This window comes from Pyxicephalus adspersus, chromosome 1 (assembly GCF_032062135.1).
Source record: "Pyxicephalus adspersus chromosome 1, UCB_Pads_2.0, whole genome shotgun sequence".
In the NCBI taxonomy this organism is placed as follows: domain Eukaryota; kingdom Metazoa; phylum Chordata; class Amphibia; order Anura; family Pyxicephalidae; genus Pyxicephalus; species Pyxicephalus adspersus.
The window spans coordinates 15,297,070-15,319,721 of NC_092858.1; the positions used below are offsets into that span (position 1 = coordinate 15,297,070).

Consider the following 22,652-nt stretch of genomic DNA (forward strand, 5'->3'; position numbering starts at 1 on the left):
TGCAAATCCCAACGCCTCTTGGAGGGTTTATTTTCTGATACCCCGTCATGTGATCTGATTCCTATAAAAAAAACGTTTTAACAAAGGACCATCAGATTGAACCATGGAGTGCTGTGGGGTACCAAGAGATTCCACAGAATTTTCATCTTGGTGTTTTTTCTTCACATCCTTAGTAAATGGCGGCTCCGGTAATGGCACTTGAAAACTTTTAATTATAAAATTGCATTATTTATTATAATTAATATTATTATGCGTGTGTTAATATCAAATAAGTCAGGCACTTAATATTTTTTGTGGAAAACATTATTTACACAAATAGAAAATTAAAAAAGAGCATAAAAACTTATAAACATGCAAAATACATTATTATATATATAGAGACACAAGAGAAATATGATACATTTACGGTCTGAATGGGTCCCTTCACATAAAGTCAAAAAACAAGAAGATTCTGTGGATGCTGTGGCATGTTTAAATGGAAGTTTTTAATACATTTAGCTTAGATTTCTATCTATTGCTTTTTATTCTGATTTAATAAAGCTTTCCCAAACTGAAAAAGATACTTTCACTGGAGAACCAACAAACCTATAAAAGATCTGGTCCAGGATTGAAAACATTTAGCAACTAATATCAAATTATTGTTAAGGAATCCATTCCGGGTTGGCTGGATCATCCAGGTTCCCAAGTGATGGTTTATCTTCTCCAGAATGAACAGGTTTTGTAAGAAATTATGACACTGCTTGTTGGAAGGCTGAAACATACAAAATTCAGTGGGTATATGAAAGAGTTTTTATAAGATAAGTAAATCCTGTATCTGTATGTAGTAATATGTTATATATGGTAAGTAATGTAATTTGTAGAGGATGGTATTGTTCTTTTAGCTGCCATGTAAAGGTATAAAAGGCTTTTAAAAAGGTTTTGCTGTCATGTTGATGGAATTATTAGACATCTAGGGTAAAGCAGTAAATCTGACATTTCCTGGTGGAGAGGTCTATGTTTCATTGGCAGTAATTATTATATTAAACAGGATTTATATAGCGCCAACATATTATGCAGCGCTGTACAATTAAATAGGGGTTGCAAATGACAGACTAATACAGACAGTGACACAGGAGGAGCTCTGCCCAGAACAGCGTACAATCCAGGAGGCAGTAATTGATTCTCCACCAGGAAATGTTTGATGGAATGTCAGATTCTCTGCTTTATAAATTGACCCCTAGGAATGATTGTTCCTGTTCCTAATTTTTAAGTGTGGAACTATAGTTCCCCTTTTAAAACTTTACATATATATGTTAACAAATAAAAACTCTTACATAGACCAAATAATAAAAAAAGTGTTTCAATAACACAAATATTTGTGTATTTTAAGGCTCTATTTAAAATATGTTGTAGACAGAGTGTGGCTAGTGTTTGGTCAGGCATTTACTTTATTTGTGAAGAAGACAGACCATTATGGGAGAACCTGGGTGACCTAGCAAACCTTTTCCCATTATTTAGCAACTCTTTCCATGATAGTTTTGGGGAGCTTTAATAAATCCGACCCATTGGTGGATTCAATGGGGTTGATTTACTAAAAACGTGTGATTGTGAACTATCATGGCATTCACTAAGCTAAGTGAACCATCTCTTACAAGGTGATCATCGCCCTTGGTAAGTAAACAGCCTAATGTCCATAAGTATAATAGCCCCAATGTCCCTTGCAGTTCTTTGGTACTGACAAAAGGCTCCATTCACAAAGCTCACAAACCACTTTCCAAAAACGTTCCGGTTTGGTTTTTTTTAAAGCTTGGTGAATAGAAAATAATGGCAGCCAAAGAATCTGCGCCGTGCTGCTCGTCCCCAACCCAAGACGATAGCTTAGCTGAAAAGGAAGAAAAGGAGCTGAAAGGTGAGAGGACTCGTGCTGATCTAATTGATTGTAATGCTGATTGATAACACTGGCATATTAAAGAACATCTCTAGTAAAGTTTTAAACAATTATTATGAAGATAAATATTATATAACAACGAATAATGCTAACACACTGTATTTATAGCTTACAGTGATTACAGAACAATCTTACAAATCAATCCCTTTAGAATTCTGGGTAAAAAATATATATAAAACTATACATATGGTACATACACTATCAAACCTATTCAGCAAAGCAAATGAAAGAGGAAAATTGAGTACAAAGTGCAATAATTAAAAAAAGGGAGAGTCAGATTGGATAGTAAAGTGACCCTGTTGGGGGATCCTAAGCACAGTGTAAATCTGCAGGTTCAATTTCACGGAGAGGAAACACACCATATAAAGTTTTTTTTCTTTATTCGTCACCCTTTGACCTCCCTGGCGGTATTCCCGAGTGTGGCTCGGGGTTCATTTTTAGTACCAAAAGCGGTAACCCCAAGCCACACTAGGAGTCTTACCTGGTCCCCACGTGTCCGCGGCAACTTCCAGCGGTGCCCGGCACCTGCTTCCCCTGGCGATGCCGGCCGGGCTACACAGATGCCAGCAGGCGTGTGAACGTTAGGGACGCAGATGCCAGCCGGGCAGTGTAAGCGTGCAGCTGGAAGGCGGGAAATTTAAATAAGTATTTTTAAATGTACCGTTTTGGCATTTAAAATACTTATTATTCAGACCACCAGGGAGGTTAAGCTGAATCCCCACAAGGTCGCATTAACTGATGACATCTAACTGGTTGCTATGCTATACAGCAATTTGTACATTATTATTGCTCTTTGCACTTAAAGCGGAACATATGCTGAGAATTATGCATGACCACAACTAAAAATGCTATCTTGGCAGTGCTACAGCTTTAATAATTTCCATGTTGTTTATTTCCAGAGAAAGCCAGGCAAACAACATTTTAGAAATGGGTCAGAAATATTATTCTATTTCCTGAATAAGCCCTATGTGCACTTCTTTAATGCTACCACTAGATGTCAGTATTTACCAATACTATTTGGTGCTGACACTGGTGAGTTCTGCAGATTGTTAATTTGGGAATGTGGTTTTTGGTTTTGTTTGTTGGATACAGTACTTTGGATTACAATTTAAGGACAGGATAGTCTTTGGGTAAAATCAGATGAATTTCACTGGTAATATACGGACACAAAAAAAGACAAAATGGATTTGGCTAGCGATACAGAAGTAGATTTGTCACAGGAAGGCAGGAAGCATTTATTATGTGTGCAGCGTGAGGTTTTACAAGCTGTAAATACGCTCATTGTGTGTTCATTCTCACTCTGGATCCCAAAGAAGGGGCCTGGTTCCCAGAGAGTAGTTAAATAGTTTCCTTTTCTTGCTAAAATATTTTATTTATCAATCTGATTCCAGTTAAGAACATTTCCAATAAATGTTTTTCTAACATTTACAATTTAAATTGCAACCTTTTAGAAATGGCTGACTTATTCTTGGATGAGAGTCGATTTTAAGACCACACAGCCTAGCTATAAATAGTATTGATAAATGCTGCTTGCGTTTGGACGACCATGTACAAGTTAAAGCAGAACCCATTACCATGTACACATTAAAGCAAGTTCAATTTTTAAGAATCTGATTTTTAGGATCAGACAGGTCATTGTTGCAGAAAGGGAATGGCGATGTCCCTTCGGCAATAATCCCTCCTACCTGCCTGATCGCTTTGGGCATCTGGCAGAAAAAGCTGAGTTGCGCATGCGCAGAGTCAGTTTGGGTGCCGGTGTACCTGGTAATCCTGGCTTTCCCTGCATGTGCTGGGAATGAATGAATTCCTGTGTGCCCGCAAGGGAGTTACATTATCCCTGTGTGGCCAATCAAGATGGCTGAAGCTCTTCTCCAGAAGAAAGAACAGAAAGGGAAAGAGGACAGGTGAGTATCTTGGGTTTGGTTCTGCTTTAAGCCAAAATCAACCTATCACAAACCTGGATAAAACAACTCATGTTATAAATTACTAAGGATAATTAGAGATTAGTCAAAATGATCTTCAGATTAAGATAGGTGAGTTTAAATACAAATCTAAACTCTAAGTCTCACCAACCTATCCTTCCAAGTCATGGGCTACTTTAGTGATCCACATTTTTTCCCTGCGGTTGTGCCTCCCATTATTATTCTTCATTTCCTATTCCAGAAACACTTCAGGAAAAAAAGAAATCCCCTCTACAATTTGAGCAGAATTCCCCTCCTAGGCAGCTGTCATTGGAACACAGGTACCCCTATTGGAAGACTCTACCTCACCTCTTGGCCACAATTGTGGCACTTTGATTTTGTCATCACTTTCTATCTCAGTGACAGTGGTCAACAGATGGAATGGAGCAGTTGAATCTATTTAGGGAGGACACAGCTACAAACAGCAATAAAAACAGGAGAAAGTTTTGACTAAGGACACACTTTGACTCTGTGTTTCCTTCTCATCCTACAAAGGCCTAGGAAATCTTCCTCTCTGGTGTGAGAGGACAGGGAGAATTCCCTTCTATATTACCATAATAAATAATCATACTGTGGGCAGTCAATACAAAGCAATTAAGAATTTGTTTTTTAGCATTAGCAATGTAACATAGTTAAAATTATGCATACAGTTCAAAGGAAGAGGAAACTAATCATACAACCCATAGTAACCCAAAAAACATTTGCCTTCATTTTTTTAAAAATAGTTGGAAGGCAATTGGTTGTTATGGGCTTCTTGTCCTTTCTGAGAATGTGTTGTAAAAAATTTCATGTGTGGCCCTTGAAAATCTCATCTAGGTTGATGTCTTTCATCCAGTCATCATTGATATGACCCGTTTTTAATAAGGCATCGATAAAGTCCGAGTCATTGCTGGGTGAGGAACCTAGTCCACCATTCTGTGAAATAAAATCAAAGGAACCCAAATCATTATTGGAGTCACTCCTTGAAAAGGATCTAGAAATTTGATCGGTGGTATTAAATGAGCTTGTTGATGCTGTGGCAGTCCCACCAGTTTGGCTTATATTGGTCAGCATTTGAGATCTCTGAGGGCTCTGTCCATGGTTGAAACCTCTGAGAGGTTCCATGGGTTGTCCACTGTTTGCTGAGGTCATCTGATTCATTTGTAGACCTTGGTTGACTTGGCCGTGCAGTGAGAGACCACGTTGAGGAAAATGTTGATGACCCATCATGCCTTGAAGTGGCTGGTTAGAAAACTGATTGTTATTATTGAGACTTACTACGTTCTCCCTTTTTACTTCTGGACCCATCCACTTCTGCGTGCTGGTGTTGCTATTATTGATGTTTGGTGGCCTTTGTCCTACTGAATTATTTCCATGACTTGGACCAGGTCTGAATGGCGGTGGGTTGACTCCTGCTGGATTAACAAAAGAAGGTACATTATTTCCTGATGTAATTGTTGACTGCCGGGGCAAGACATTGCCATTTGGGCTCGTTCCCATATGAGTTGGGCTGCTTTGCTGTTTTACTTGATTCATGTTGTTGTACACATTTTGCGGTGGGCATTGGACACTTCCGTACAAGCTTGGACTGCCATGTACAGGAGTCATTCTGGAAGCATGGCTTGTTGAGGAATGGGTTTGATTTTGAGGTGATGTTACACTGGTCACTGGTGGATCAGAGGTGGAACCTTGTAATCCACCTGGGAAAAATAAGGTTTATACATGAAACAAAATTGATGCCAAAATGCAAGTGAAAATAAACATAAAAAACATATTTAGTACATTTCTGAAACACATGAATGTTTCTCCAAGCCGTATGTACCAGTTGCTTCTGTTGCTCTCCAAAGTATCTAAAAATGTCGATCTGGGTTACTGATTTATTAAAGCTCAGGAGAACATAAACATTATAGAACCTGGATGATCCAGTAAACCTACAATGGATTTCAACCTACAATGGATTTCCTAAAATTCCTATTAGTTGGCAATTGTTTTCAATCCTGGACTAGATCCATCCCAGGTTTGCTTGATCACCCAGGTTCTCCTATAATAGCTCAATCTTCTTCAGTCTAGGAGAATTTTAATAAATCAGACCCAGAAATGTAAAATGGCAATATAGATACAAACATGGAGGACTGAGGGTTTAGATGAAAAAACTGAATAAAGGACAATAGGCCTGGTATTAGCTGGGATACAGAAGCAGGTAGAGCTGCAGGCAGCAAAAAGACAGGAAAACAAGCTCTAGTCTAAGCAATGAGGACAGACAGGACCATGAGTGCAAGGACAATGGCCAGCAGATGATTCCAGCACCAAGGTTGCTTATTGGGCAGCAGTCACAACAAATAACTGGGGCCTAAGACCACAATGTCCGTTGCTGACGTTCATCGCTTCCGATGTGTTGGGTACCATCTATCCCAATGTGTACTGTGGTTCCAACTGACTGTACCTGACTGCTACAACCTTTTTGTGACCTTTAATGGCTATTGGGTGAAGCTGCAGTAGATATAGGACTTTGTAAAAGATGTTCACAATCTTTCCATGTAAAACTAAGTGACTATTATCTGCAGCACTAAGAACCTGACCATCACAGAGCACAAAAAACAAGAAAGAGGACCTTCAATGTCACCCAACTAGCCCAAACACTCAAAAGGTATGTATCTTTTCAGTTCCAACAAAAAGGATAACAGTAAGTGGTGATGGTGTGGGGGTAGTGGGTGAAAAGCATTACTTTAGCTTTAAAGTAATTTTTACTTTTTTAATTTTTAATTTTTAATTTTAATTTTTACTTTTTGTTTTCTGCCTCTTCTTTAACATTTATGTTTTACTTTGTCTCTCTCTCTCCTTACTACTTGTGCCATTTTGTTTCCTTGTTTTTACAGTTACATGTTTTATAATTCCTTTGATTTGCAACACAATGTTATAGCCTGGTAATTCTCATCCTGTACTTCTAAAAGAGAACCTGTCAAGAGACTTGGATAGGTAGTTAATTTTTTTCCATGATACTCAGCTTTTGTTTACCAGCAGCTTTTTCAGAAGGGCCTCTTTGTTTTGTTTTGGCAGCAGAGACAAGAGTTGATTTAATAAGTTCAGGACCGGTGTCCGAGACAGTCATAAATTAAAGTTATGAGAAGTTGGCCAACAAAAATGTCATTGAGAAGCTTTTTTCAATTTCTTTCAGGTTTGTTGGAGCCGAACATTTGCCTGTGCATGCACATTAGAATGTTTTTAATTATTAATGCTTTAATTGTCTACTGAAATATATAAACCTCATGGATAATAAGGTATTTTATGTTTAAAGCTGGCTAGTTGTATCTAATAAAAAGATCTCTGCCATAACTAAACGAAGTCCAACTCATTCTACTGGACATTGTTCATGAAGTAGGGAAGCAGCATTAAAGGGACTCAAATGCAAGATAATGCACTTTGTTGTAGTGAAGGCTTCTAGTGAGGTCCCAGACAAAGGTAGAATTGTTTGCAAACTTTCTATAGGTGTCTGGCTATAACGAAGGAGCTAAGGTGTGTAATAGTTAGTTTGAAGTTGCTTTCGAAGTCATTTAAAGCAGAACTCCAAGTATTACTATTTTTTTTTAAACCAATTTGCCTCCAATATACCTGCTTTCTTCTGGACTGAGGACAATAATCATTCAGTCCATTCTGTCACATTCTTGCTGTCCGTGGACTGCCCCTGTAAACAACAGGCTGCCATTTAATTCTAGGCAGTGTCATGTCTGGGCCTCACCATGGGCGGTCTGCGTTCGAATGCAGTCATTCTGGAACGCCAGGACACCTGTGGTGATGTCTAGATACGCCAGAAGTGATGTGTGACATCTGAAAATCTACACCCACAGGCTCTGGGAATGTGCAGTGAATGCAGACCTACTGGTCAGCATCACTGGAGTAATATTAATAATATTATTATTATTATTATTATTATTATTATTAATAAACAGGATTTATATAATGCCAACATATTACGCAGCGCTGTACATTAGGAGGGTTGAAAATGACAGACGAATACAAACAGTAACACAGGAGGAGAGGACCCTGCCCAGAAGAGCTTACAATCTAGGAGGTGGGGGAATTAACACACAATAGGAGGGGAGATATTATGATTACTTCTCTAGGAAAGAAATTCAGCGTCTTTATTAAGAAGGTTAAATTGTCTTACAAGGTAAATACTTACCTTGATCCTATACTTAGACTAACAGGGTATCCTAAAGCAATTTGATTTACAGACTTTTGGCACTGGCAGCACTATAAAGAAACCCTGGAATGCCATCCCATCCCAATGCACACTATACTTACCAGGAAACTGACTTGGCTGCTGCATTCCGACAGCGTTCCTTCTCTGATCCTTGTAATCTGGTGGTGGTCTTGTCAAATGTCTGTTCATCTGATCCTGCCCATTACACTTCTCCTGTGACAAAAAAATAAACGGTTAATTTTGGACAATGTTATGTTAATGTGTCTTGTTATCTGGGCAAGTACATATTTTAATGCAGGTAAAGTGCATTAAATGGACTCTTGTATGACAATTTAAACAGTTTCTACGTAACGGTAATGTAATGGAGTGACAACACTGCTGCTATGTTCTGCGTTTATAGCAGTAACGTTGTCATGCCATTTAAGAAAGCTTTGTTGGGGTGGACGTTGCAGGGGAACTATAATAAAACTGTTGGTATAGATACACTTACATGATATACTGCACCACATTAATCATTGGGGGACAACATTCTCAACACCACAGGTGTTACAAAAAACTACCCAAACAAGTTGGGAATTACTACACAGGCACAGGCTGTGGCAGAGAATTCAGGCCTGAAGGGAGTAAATACTGGGGTGGCCTCCATAGCTGTGGAGAAGTATATATCTTAATGGGAAGGTTCTGGGTTAGTTTAAGTTATAAAGCTGGGGATAAGAAGTTGCTGTACTATCACCAAAGGGGTTACAAGAAGCTAATTCATATCGCCATCAGCTCTATGGTTGTCAACACCCAAATACATCAAAGGAGGATTGCATGCTTGCCGTCAAAGACTGATTGGGCAAAAAAGTGGCTTCATGCAGATCCTGCCCTTTATGTCTCAGGTAGTATGAAATCAGGTGGGAGGGTGGCTCAGAACTCATTAATCACTAATCATTAATTAATCATCATTAATCAGGAAAAGGACATTTTCGTCATTACCGTTCTAGCTATCATCTGTTGCTGCATCATCTGCCTTTGCAGTATATTCTTGTCCACCATTTGTTGATTTAACAAGGGCTGCTGGTTGTTGTAACCATTGGGACTTGTACAGGAAGCAGTGCTGGAGCCAGGACTTTGGGTGGCGCTAGTGTGCTGTTCCTGTCAAGAAAAAAAAAATACTGCAAACTTTAGAAAAGTTTCAGCTTTACATCAGATTCCAGAAAACAGAAAGAATGGGGCCCTGAGCGAGGTAGCAGCTTTGACATCCTCATCCTATCATGTAACATACAATGATAAGGGCTGAAATAGACACAGAGAAGCCACCCCATCACTTCTGTGCTGTAACATATAACAACACCTGCCTACAGGTTCATCCTCCATATTGTGAAGTGACAGGTAGCTGCACAACTTTTACTAAGTGCTCTGATTTACTGCAAGTTATGGATTGGCTCCCTGGACATCTATCAGGTCCCCGGCCCCTGCCTTGCTTATCATGAGATTGGATAAAGCAGTTCAGTACAGCATTACCGGGGATAGAAATACTATAACAGAATAACAGAGCATTGACAGGTAGTCATGATTCAGTTTGATCAGCCAAAAAAAAAAAAAAAAAAAAAAAAAAAATATATATATATATATATAATAAATATTACAAAGGTTGAATTAAGCGTTTACTAACTTTTTAAAACTTAAATGGCCAAACATCTATCGCTAACAAGCATTGTTTGCCTAAGCCAGTTATATCATTAAACAGATGTCCCTTCTACATACAGAAAATGTGAAATAGATTACCTCAGAAAATAGTTTTAGGATGTTCAGTTTTAGGAAAAATTTGAATGTATTTCTAAATCATTTATTGATTACATTTTATGTATAATCACACTGGAGATTGTTAGTGCATGGAATATCTGATTGCCTTAGTGAATAAAGAAGGAACTTTTTTTTTTTTCCTTTGTTACAGCAATTTGGACCATAAGGGGGTTCTTTTGCCTTCCTATGGATCCAGTAACCGTATAAGTTTATGAATAGAATTTGCAAATTTCTAATATCTATTTTTTTTCCATTTGGTTGAACTCAATGGCTTTGTGTCCTTTTTAACTGAGTGATGGGGCTTACATGCCTGACCGCCATACATCTATGGGTGGGCTTTCCTAAAGCTGATCCTCGCAAGAGCTGCCCATCTGCCAAATCTACTTTCATCATACAGAAACACTAAAACTTATTCTCACATGGTTCTGAGCAGATGTTTACCTGCTAGGTCAAAGGTTACTTATTACCAGCTGTAGTCTGCAACGTTTCCCATTCTTTCCCAACCTGGGAACCTCTGCACATTGTAGTGTTTATATTGTGTGCTAATAATTCAGAATCACATATGGGCATTACCAAAACTTTCTGTTTACAAGAAGCTATGTACAGCATCCCGCCGACCTTTCCAAAAGCCTAGATCTGTCTGCATTGCTGAGACTAAAGCTGCATACACACCTGCAATTTTTCTCGTTGGAAAGGATCTTTCACGATCCTTTCCAACGAGAAAAGACTGCACGATGCATGAACGATGCTGTACATACAGCACCGTTCATGCTCTATGGAGAGGGGAGGGGGAGAGCGACGGAGCGGCACCCTGCTGCGCGCTCTCCCCTTCCCTTTCATTAGGATCGGTCGTCGTCCATCGTCCATGGATCCGCCAGGACGGTCGTCGGATGATGGACGACGACCGACTGTACACACGGCAGATTTTCGCCCGATAATTGGCCGATACCGATTATCGGGCGAGAAAAATTTGCCGTGTGTACGCAGCTTTAGTGATGGTGTTTCTTAGACTATGTACACATGTGCAATAAGTGTTGTTGGAAAGGGTCTTTCATGATCCTTTCCAACCAGATTGAACGAGCGCTGTATATATAGCCATACAGCACCGTTCTGCTCTATGGAGGGGGAGAACGACGGAGCGGCACCCGGCTGCGCTCTTTTCACTTCACTTCCATTGCGATTGTTCGTGGATCTGTCAGGACGGATCTATGAACGACGAGCATTGTACACACGCTAGATTCTTGTCCCATATCAGCCCTGAGGCGATTATCAGACGAGAATCATCTGACGTGTGTACGTAGCCTTAGTCTAAGATCAAGCATGTCAATAAAAGAAAAAGGTAGTTTAATTGAAAATTTATAGAAGGGGAAAAGAGGAAAGCAAGGAAGGTAAAATATTAGCAGATTTGGCTTTGCTATTTTGGCTTTGCTACCAATGATATTTTTGGCTATCTGTAAGGGTGACGTTCTTCCCACTGTCCACCATGCTAACACACTTTGAGCTGTTAATATAGTAAATGACAGACCTGTTCCCGGTTCCCTGTTTAAAAAACATTGAGAAAGGCTGATCTAAAAGTTTTCTATGGTAATTACCAAAAAACTAATAATTGCCTTGAACCCATTGTTAAGGCTTAGTCTACACGGACGTTTTCCCTAGCATTTAACGTGAAGCTTTAAAAGCCCATGTTTGAAATTCCCATGCATTCCAACGGGCTAATCTACACCAGGATGTTTCCTTGAGGCATGTTTATGAGCGTTATCTATACCATTGCTTGCAACGTTTAAAAAATGAAAACGCGGGGTAACGCTGGAAAACGTGAGTAAACGCTTTAATTGATTTCAAAGGGGTGTTTTCCCGCGTTTATAAGCACTTGAAACAAAGGCGTTAAGAACGCAGAAAAACGTGGTAAAAACGCGGGGGAAAAGCAGCATAGACATCTTCCAGAGTTTTAAAAGTAAGCTTTAAAACGGTAAAAAAAAGTGCATAAAAACGTATATAAACGAGTAGGATTGTTTACATGCATTTTTAAAAACGTTCGTGTAGACCCAGCCTTAATGATGATCCCTTTTTTTAGCAAATGCAACTAATAAATTCTTTAAAAAGTGAAAGTTCCAGAGGACATGTGGGGTCTGGAATTCCAGCCATGTTCCCTGCAAAAAAAGCAAGGCTTAGCCGTACAACTTAGCTGTGCTGTCCTTGGCAGCTCCGACTATGGCACGTACATTCATAGGATTAAATGAGTTTTATGCCTAATACTGTCAAGCTGTGGTTATGGCAGAGATGTTTGGAAATTATTATAAGTAAGCTTATCTGTCTAACGGCCAAGAATCACTGAATGGAAGGTCAGAAAGATTTACTGCTTTACATTGATTGGTAGTGGTGGTGGTAGTGGGGGGCAGTTTACTAACTTCAAGCTTTTATTAAACTACTTAGAGAAAACGTATGTTACCTCTTGAGCTGCATGACGTGTATTTTAAAGGACACAAAGGGCTCAGCTGTAATGGCCTGCTGTATAAAGTGGTGCATTTTGGGCATAGAACCCCACGCTTACTACAGGTCCCCACATGCTTAATTTTATTTAATATATGCAATTAATTGGATGGTAAAGTATGCACAAACCTTTAGGGCATTAACAAGTGCATTTCCTGAATGCATGTAAATGAATAGGCTGCCAACCTCATACGGTAATGTGTGTGTTTCATGAGGGAATGAACCCTTTACTGGGAAACGCTGAGTGTATTATAAACAACTGCTATGAGTTTATTTTCATGAAATACTGTTTTTGGTTTATTTTTATCCTTTATGTCCCAGTGGTGCTAATCTCCTGCAGCCACCTGTATACCTGCACATATTTTAGTGTAGGGTGCACATTTTTGATATGGCCTGGCTTCCTGATAATGGCCATGGTGAACAAAGCTTGCACCATGGGTCTGCTTTACTAAGGGATTTGATTGTTTCCACACATTTGATCTGCTAGAATAACTATACTTTTAAAATCACCACATTCAGATGGTGATTATATTAATTACTAGCAATTTTTACTACCAACACTATCACCACCATATTTATACAATGGCAATCAGATCTAATCATCAGGATGGTGAGAAATTAAATAACCGTCCCTTGTTTGAAAGTATTATAAAGTACAAATATCCTTTTTATAGCTGGTTGGGGAGAAGCTGGTGGGGGGTCAAAAAGTTGGCGGGACAATAAATGACAGCAACCTCCGGACCTGAGGAGTGCCGGATTTTCGATAATTCATGATTTTTGAAGCTTATAAATGCTGTATATATTAAAATGAAATAACAATAAATGAAATGACACTAAATGAAAAGCAAATGAAATTTTAATGTTCACTATCATTTACAATATCATGTATTACTATCAAGTTTAGGCATTTCTACTTTCTCTGCAATCAACAGCGCACAATGTTGACGTTTTACACTTCTTTTCTTTGCTGAATCCATAATGCATACAGTAGCAAATAAATGAGAAAGAAAGCACGTGCAAGCAAGACCTAACAGCTGATTCTAGAGTACAGCGCCATCAAAACATAAACCGTGCCTAAACAGTGTAAATTAAAAAATGCGCTCCGAAATCTTTGCGAAATCTGAAGGAACCGGATTATCGCTGGCCGGATTTTTGAATGTCAACTGTATTACTAAAAGGGTTGTAGATTCTACAAAATTAGTGGTAATGTAAATTGGTTTTAGATCAGTCCTATTTATTAACCAACTTCCCCAACCCCAGTCTACTATCCTTCTCCATCCCAACCTGGTAAGGTAAGGTATGTTCACCTAAATCCACTCGTACCTATCTTCTTCTGTTTCTTAAAATCCTCACTACTTTCCACCACTACATATCCCCCTCCCCCCCTCCTATTGTGTGATACATCCCCCACCTCCTAGATTGTAAGCTCTGTGGGGCAGGGTCCTCTACTCCTCCTTTGTCACTGTCTGTATCTGTCCGTCATTTGCAACCCCCTATTTAATGTACAGCACTGCATAATATGTTGGTGCTTCATAAATCCTGTTTATTAATAATAATAATAATATTAATAATTATACACCAATCAGGTATTGACAGTGCTGCCTGTCCCCTCTTTGCTGACATAATTGCTGGGGAAAATTCTTCTACAAATAAAAATGGACCCTCTGTTGGACATCCAATAGTGAGTGTCCACATCACACAAGTGGTGACTTGGACATCCGAAGAAGGACCCCACCAGAAGAAACAAAGGAAGAAAGAAGACTTGGGATTGGGGCTTCATATTAATGTGACTTTAGGTGAGTATTAAAGAGTCTGCAACCATAAACTGCTCACCTTCCAGGTTGAATTTTACCCACTATCATTCCTCCCCTTCCTTTGAGCTCCGGTTGTCAATGAAACTCCATGTGAGTATATTTCCATCAGAAACGACCTTCGGCTGAACTTCACTTTAAGTCAATAGAAGGGGTGCTGGCTTGGTGCAAACACTGTAAACATGTTTTTCCCCTCTGTGTTGTTTTCCTCAGATTGCGTTGTGGTTACGTTATGCGGTCAGTTATTAAACCCTTAGGAAACCTCTTTTAGAAAATAAAATGAATTATACAGTGCAACTTATTTTTCTCTGCCTTTTGTTTTGACTTTTAAATATTCAAGATAAAAGAAAATCTTTGAAAGAAGACCATTTCTTGCAGAATAAGAGTCTGTACAGCTCATTTACCAGATTACTGGCCTGAGTTGTGTCATAAACATTTGTGTTAAGAAGGTAGCAAAGATTTATAGAAGCCATTGGAGTAGTTTTCTGCTAGAATTTACCGTTATTTGAAGAGGAGTTCAAAGACGGCACAGGAATGTGTGGAGGTTGGGGATGTCACTCCAGAAAGGCTTCATAATTATGCCCAAACTTCACTGGCCGTATTTCAAAGAACATCTGAGTTCCTGATAAATTAAAGCCGGCCACACACTTAAAGTAGATCCAAACCCAATCACTAAAATTAATTCACGTATTCTTAGAATATTATTCAGCTATTTTAAATCTGCAGCTTTCATAGAAATAATTTTGGTGATGCTGCAGTGAAAACCATTGGTCAGGCAAGTCCTATTATGGGGTGACAATGCTCTGTCCCTGTCTCCAAATCTTACTCATGGGTTGTCACACTTTTATGAGGGCTTCTGATAGAGACTACAAGGGGCCATTTGACCACATTTAATCAGAGAGCACATCAGACAAGAAGTCAGGTAACAAGAAGTCAAGAACACAGAGATACAAATCTGAAGCTTTCCAGCCCTCAGTAACTTGTTGCTTCCATTTTATGGTAGTGGCAGCGGCAGGATAGAGGTCTATTTGCTATGAAGTATTGCACCAACTTTCATTCCAACAGAAAGATTAAGTCCTGCTCACAATAGCCACAACAAGGAGGTACAATAGGGAGCTCTAACTGCTGGAGCTAGGACATATACTGCAAAGCATTACAGAAAAAATAAAAATAAAATGCCACAGAAAACTAAAAATATTTAGATTTTTTTTCTAAAATGCTTACACTTCTTTATTCTTCTGATGCAGGTGATAACTGCCTAGTCATTGGCACATGCCTAACTTTGATCCTTCGCTTGATTGGTAATGGTGCCTCAACATTACTTACATGGCTAGTACTAGATGGTTAAATGATTGTAGGCATTTCCAGAGAAAAGGTATTTTCTGTGCTATATTCACATCCAACGGCTATCCAATTAGGTTCAGGGAGGTGATCAAACTCCAGCTGTTTTATTGCAGCAAAGAAAAGTCAGATCAGGGTTGGCTGTTTTATCAGGAATGGGCAGCATGGTTGACTCAGTGGCTAGCACTCTTCCTTGGCAGGTCCCAATCTTGGCCATACATCCCTAATAACATTCAGGTCAGTGGCTTCCTCTAACAAAACTGGCCTGAGATCAGTGTTTCTCATCCAGGGTTCCTCCCGAGGTTGCTAGGGGTTCCTTGAACAATTTGTGCCTCTTAGGTGCTACATAAATACAATTTAATAATAATAACAACAACTGGAACAGATACTGCAGAAGGGCCACCACCCGCCTGATCAAGGATTCTTTAAAAGTGGATCTTTTGTTCTACTTTAGGCCATTTGGCTTTATAGATCCTTTACGCCTAATGATATCTGGAGAACCGTCTTGCCACCACAATTTGGCCTAACCCTGTATGGGGTCATATATAACTTTACAATGCACTAGCCACATTTTATATCTGAATCCCAAAGCAAACAGAAAATAAATCTAGCGTACATTAAAACTGCAGAAACAGCGAGGTATCCTGTATGAGGAGTTGTTCCTGCATATTATCGGATTTAATGAGCATATTAGCCGGTGGAATTTCTTCAATAAAAGTGCTGATCCAATTAAATGGAAATGAGTGGAAAAGTAACACTCATAAAAATGAATATAAATCCAAAAGTTTTACTGTAAAGTGCTCCAGTGTGCTAAAGTATTAAAGCTGGAATGTAGCTTGTCAGCAGTTTAATGCGCTTCCCCATTTTAGAACGGGCAAGTGCGTGCAGTTCAGATAGCAGGGATTATGACAATAAAAAGCTTTTATATTCGTAAACAGAGTTTTCTAAAGTCAAATAAAGTTTTTTCTTAATAGAGACCTCTTATACTCCCTAAAAGTAATGAAAAGTTAAGGTAGCCTCTAATTTCCTGATGTCTAACATGGCGACAGCCGGTGTTCTCTTACCTCCCGAACAGGGTCCACCACCTGTTGGTTTCCACAGATATCTTCTTGCAATGTTATATTATCCTTACATAAGCACTACAGGAGAAAGATGGGGTACAATAAGTACAATTTGAACTTTTTTGTATTTATTGGGTTTCCGTGCTTTCTTATACAATGCAGACTCATCATGGTTGTTAGGAGGGAATGATGAGATGCTAAACAAAGCAAACTAAATACATCCCAGCCTCTGACGCAGTGAGCTGGCTCTTGAGGGGAGGGAATTAATAGATGATTTTGGAATCCTCCATCTAGCAAATAATGCAAACTTTACCTGGTTTGCTGCAGCTTCTAGTGCACATTTTGAAAAGCTCACAGTACAGGAGAGGAACCTGCACAACTATGCAAGACTGAAGGGAAGGCTGGAATTTAGCTTTGAGCCCAAAGAAGTAAAAGTAACAGTTTTATGAATTAGCCTTAAATCTGCCAAAAAGAAGAGTTTTTGGTAGATCCACTATCAGAAGTAAAAATTACATATATGCTGCAGAATTATTTGTTTAGAAAATTACCTCTGTAAGATAATTAAATATTTGTTGCTCCAGCCTGTAGATGCTTGGTACTACATGTAGTCCCCGAGTTAGATACGAGATAGGGACTGACTGTAGGTTTGTTCTTAAGTTAAATTTGTATGGGAGTAGGAAACAGGTACATTATTTTATTAAATGCAATAAGGACAAATGTTTGTCCCAACATAATATTAGGTAGCGTGGTGTCAGTTACTGTATAAAATCCTCACTGTGAGTTAATCACAACAAAGCAAAAAAAAAGAAATCTTTCTGGACCTAGACTCATTAACTTCTAGAGCAAGCTGTGCTTTGATATGCAGAAAGAAACAACTGCAGAGTTTGTCTTGGTCTTTAAAGAAATACAGGAGGTTGCAGAACAGCTCATCCCACAACCTAAAGGGGACTTCAGCAAGTCATGCAAACCGCCTCCCCCCTCCAATCAAGCCTTCTTCCTGCACACAAGCAGCATGGAAGCCCTATTCATATCCAGGAGTCCTCCGTATGTTAGATGTCCTTAACTCGGGGACTGCCTGTACTTTCTTTAATAGGATCATAAGCTGCTTGTTCTATAGTGAAATCATTGCAATGTTGTCACCCTGTGCTACTGCTGTAGCTATGTGGACAGTGCATATGGGCATAAAGAGCGGCGAGCTATCAGCACTTTCATTGCTAAATGCCCAGCCTGGCAGTAGCATCCTGCACCATCTCTTCCCACAAGTTAGGAGTCTATGATAAATATTATTTTCGGAAGCTGTTTAATCTCTCCTACCCTTTCCTTCTTTCTCTACCTATGATTATCATAAAAAAATTAAAAGTAAAAAAATAGTAAAAAATGTCATTGACGTTTTATAGTTTGTTATGCAGATGTGCTGCAGGTGTTCTTCATCCATATCTTCGGCAGAGTAAGTAAGCCTGTAATCTATACTGCCTTCATAGATAGAAGACTGCCACATCCTTCTCTTCTCCTGTGGTCTTCACCATATCATCACTTCATTTCTCTTTCACCCTACTTCCTCTTTCCATGTTCACACTCTACCCACGCACACTACAAAATTCCCACAACTTACAAAACAAACCTAGAAAGCTTTAAAAAGCAAAGCTTTGAGCATTGTGCTTTACATTCGATATGTGTCCCGATCAGGACATTTTGCAACACAAGAATGCTGCCAAAAAGACATCGCTTCTTAGCAATGGATATGGCCAATTACTATAAGTCAAATCCAATTTACACATTATAATTAATCATACACCACTAAATTTACATCAGATTTATTCTGTACACCAGAAACATATTATCAGAAGCTGAACTCTAGGCACATATATTAGATACAAATTAACTGGGCTCTGTAATCATCTGAACATTATTATTACAGTTGTGTGATAAGTGTACATATCCTGCAGAATTTGTAAGATGTGTACAATCCTTTTAAGGGAAACATGAGAGCCCGGGCAAAACACACATCATTTACTTTTCATGAGATCCAAATTAAACAATAAGACATCACAGATTAGTACAACCAATAAACAAAACATAGCAATGTTCAAAAGTTTGCATACCCTATATTCTAATGTTGTGTATTGCCTTCTTTAGCATCAATAATGGCATGTAGTCATCCTTAAGCCTTTTCTAAGGTGGTAAAGCAGAACACTCAACTTAGCCACGTGCATTTATCTTGCCATCAATTGTCGATATGCTTCCTGTGTCGCTGTATTTCACATACACCCAGTACCCAGATTCATCTACATGCTTCACAGTGGGAATGTCTATTTTTTGGCCTTGCCCCCCCCCCAAAAAAAAGAAAAAGGTTAATAGTTGTGACCATAAAGTTCATTTTTGTCTCATGTCTCCAAAGGACTTAGTTCCAGAAGTTTTGGTGTTTGACATACTTTAAGCACAGTATGTTGGCACAGTAAAGGGTTTTTCCTTGAGACGTGTGCAACCAATTTTAGTTCAAGTACCTCGTCATCTTGAAACAACAATGACAATTGTTTGCCGAGATTTCAGCTAAAGTGGCCTGTGGGTTTTTTTGCATCTCAACAAATTTTCCTGGCAGTTATGAATGAAATCTTGGTTGGTCTACCTGGCCGTGGCTTTGTAACAACAGAACCTATAATATTTCACGTTATTAGCAGAGTTTGAACACCTCTGACAGCTATTTTTGAAACGTGGGTAATTTTTTCTATTCCCTTTTCTGATTTGTACAATTCAAGAAGCTTTTCTCACAGATCCATTGACAGCTTTACCCATGTCTCGATTGATAGCATACTCAGTGCAGCTCCAAATAAATTTAAAGTGGAACTAAACCCTAATTTTAAAAAATGTGATCAGGCAGGTCCTTTGTTGCAGAAAGGGCAAGCGATGTCCCTTCTGCAAATAAATAACCTTACCCGCTTTATTGCAATGTTTTAAATACATTAATCTGTCCTCGTTCCGTCAAGGGCACCGCCATCTTCTTCCTTTTTCTCTTCCTGGTTTTGCTCTTTTTGCCATGTTGCTTGGCCAGGCTGGGATGACATAACTCCCACGCATGCACATGGGACTTCTCAGATACCCAGTGTCTCCCCCTTACAAATAGAAGACTACGTAAGCGTGATTTTTTGCGGAAGAGACATTGCCTTTCCTTTTTGCAACCTACTTGATTTAGCTTTTTTTTGGCAAACTATATTTCCACTTTAAATAGACTACATATACACAGTCATTAAAATAAATTAATTAAAAGTCTGCATATTCTCACTTAATTACTCTTCATAGGAACCTATGTTTAACAACTTATGTGTACATCATCAGCCCCAACATTCAAGAGTTTGAATCTTTTAATCAGACCTATTTGACTGATTTAAGTTTTTTAATAATATTATTACACAGTCGTTATATAGCCCTATCACATTACGCAGCGCTGTACAAAGTCCATAGTCATGTCACTAGCTGTCCCTCAAAGGAGCTCACAATCTAATGTCCCCACCACAGTTCTATTTCTTTAATACAGTCTAAGGTCATTGTTTTTGGAGGGGGGGGGGAGCCAATTACCTAACTGCATGCTTTTGGGAGTACCTGGAGGAAACCCACTCAGACACGGGGAAAACCTGCAAACTCTATCCATACAGATAGTGTCCTGGCCGAGATTTAAACCTGAGACCTAGTGCTGCAAAGACCACTTTTTTATGATTTAAAAGGGCGCACACAATTATGTTATCATAAGTTGCTTCTTCTGAGGATATTCCCTAAATAAAATGAAAGCTTTCTGCAAGATTAGTCATAATTTCCAAACAAAGGCCACAATTTCACAAATTCTGCCAGGGTATATAAATGTATAAGCACAACTGTAGTAAATATTTTTAATGCAAGCAGGGTTAGTTTGACCTGGAATTAAGTGACTGCATTGGCCTAGCCCAGTCTGAGCTTTATTATACTGGGGTTTATAGGAAGCTGATACTAGGTCAGATTTTCATACATATCCTAGTTGTCTTTAAAAGTAAATGTTTTAATTTTTTGGTACAAAACAGTACATAGTGCAGATATTGATGCTGTTTTCATATCTACCAAGCTTTATAGTAGACATACAGACAATGGTCATGATAAATGCTTGTAGAGTTTCCTGCACTTTTTGGCTCTAACATCTCTTTGATAGACACATAAAGAAGAGTAAACATCCCTAGAGCTTCAGGTTCATTTAGTTAAAGCTAATGTAATCTTCCGTCTTAATACTTTTACTTATGTCTCCATAAAGCCTACACAGAGAGCTTTTAAGGTTGAACCTTGTCTAACAAAGCCATAAGTAAATGAATCCCACATGCACTACTGCAGGACTGAGCCGCTTTCCCTGTCCATTCCTTCCTACTGCTGCTGACACACATTGATAGAGATCCAGAGCTTTATTACTGCCTGCTTGGACTTCTCACACAAATCCTCCCCCTCCTTCCCAGCTGAGAAGTGGCCCCTGGGGAAATCTGAGGCATTTCAGCTTGGCAATGGATCTCATTCCCATGAAAGTGAGCGCTGACTTCCCAAACACACCGTTTAACAACACGGCAACATTCTCAGCTCTGGTGCTCATTTCCTCAGTGCATCACCGTGCAGAGAAAAGCTGGGTTTGCTTAGTTTTTATCCACAAAAACACCATCAACAAGGAAATCATTCTGTAAACTTCTCATACTATGCAGAAAATGTGTCACTATGCTGAACATGAAAAGTGTAATGATGGGAAACCTACATAGGGGGGATATGGAGACTGCTGTTCCTGAACTCTTTTAAAATGCAATCTGTCTGGCTGTAATGTAGATCCATTGGTGACTGTTATCCCAAAACAAGTGTCAGTACACAACCTATTCTGCCTACATTTACTACATACCAACTCCTAAAACATCAGTAATTTCTCAAACCCTTGAGAAACATAATAACAGCAGAAGGAGATCAGCAAGCAATTGGAGCCACCATAGTCCTCCTATAACTTGGAACCCTTTTGTAACAAGATGTCATGGAGGCCTAGTTGTTGCTGAACTGTTAACTAAAAAGTTCTTAAAAAGTTGCATAGATAAATTATTTTATACATTTTATGGACATATCCAGCTTTGGTGTTTTATAAAAAAAAACCTTCCTAATTGTCTTTCATTACAGGGTGCATATATGCACAAAAAGCATATTAAAATATTTTTTTCATTGCTTTAATTATTACTATAATTGTATCTAAAAATGACAGTATCAAAAAACAAACTAACACCTTCAGTCTGTGTTGCCATCATACAGATATAAGCTCAACTTACCTATTAATAATTATTTAATGAATTAGGAACCAGGTACCAAGTTTCGGTATGTTCTGCATGTTATAGATGACATTCAATGACATTATCTAAAACCATTTTGAAAAAAAAAAATTGCTAGGAAAGTGAAATGCAGGCAGAAAAACGCGTAGTGGCTGTTAATGTTAGGAGCACTTCCAGGGTAAGGACGAAGGAAGTGATCCCAACATTGACAGCCAATAGAGAAATATTTTACATCCATACATTAGAAATCAGGTAGTACAGCTCCCCTACATTTTCTTTTTACATTTTTCTTTTACACTGGTATTCAGGGTAGTGGTCCCTTACATAGACGATCACTGGTTCCATCCATGCCAGTTGTTCCTCACACTTTGGTTTACCACCATTGTGGTGGTCACATTGGTGATTGAACAATGCAGACTCCATCAGTTAAACTAATCGATCTCTAAGTTAGAACAAAAGTATAAGGCTACGTACACACGTCAGATGATTGTTATCTGATAATCGCCTCAGGACGAGAATCACCTATCGGACAAGATTCTGGCCTGTACAGCTCTCGCTGTGCGACGTTTTAACAATCGCCCCTGTGGATCCACAGAAGTGAAAGTGAAGAGAAGAAAGCACAGTGGGGTGCCGCTCCATCCTTCCCCCACTTCCCTCAGCATAGAGCCGAAACGGCGGTGTATGTACAGTGCTCGTTCATGCATCGTTCAGTCTATTGTCGTTAGAAAGATTTGTGAAAGATCCTTTCCAACAACAATTATTGCACGTGTGTACGCAGCCTAAGGTA

General features: G+C 39.0%; 1 protein-coding gene across 1 annotated transcript in view; it reads right to left on the reverse strand.

Moving 5' to 3' along the window:
* Positions 1 to 203: 203 nt before the first annotated feature.
* MAML2 (mastermind like transcriptional coactivator 2) overlaps positions 204 to 22,652 on the reverse strand; it is a 102,674-nt gene continuing 80,225 nt past the window's right edge. The window contains exons 4-6 of the mRNA XM_072402833.1: positions 9,047 to 9,205; positions 8,170 to 8,281; positions 204 to 5,567 (exon numbers count right to left, since the gene is read on the reverse strand). Coding sequence (XP_072258934.1) covers positions 4,675 to 5,567; positions 8,170 to 8,281; positions 9,047 to 9,205 — 1,164 coding nt within the window. The 3' untranslated portion in view covers positions 204 to 4,674. The remainder of the gene's footprint in view (positions 5,568 to 8,169; positions 8,282 to 9,046; positions 9,206 to 22,652) is intronic.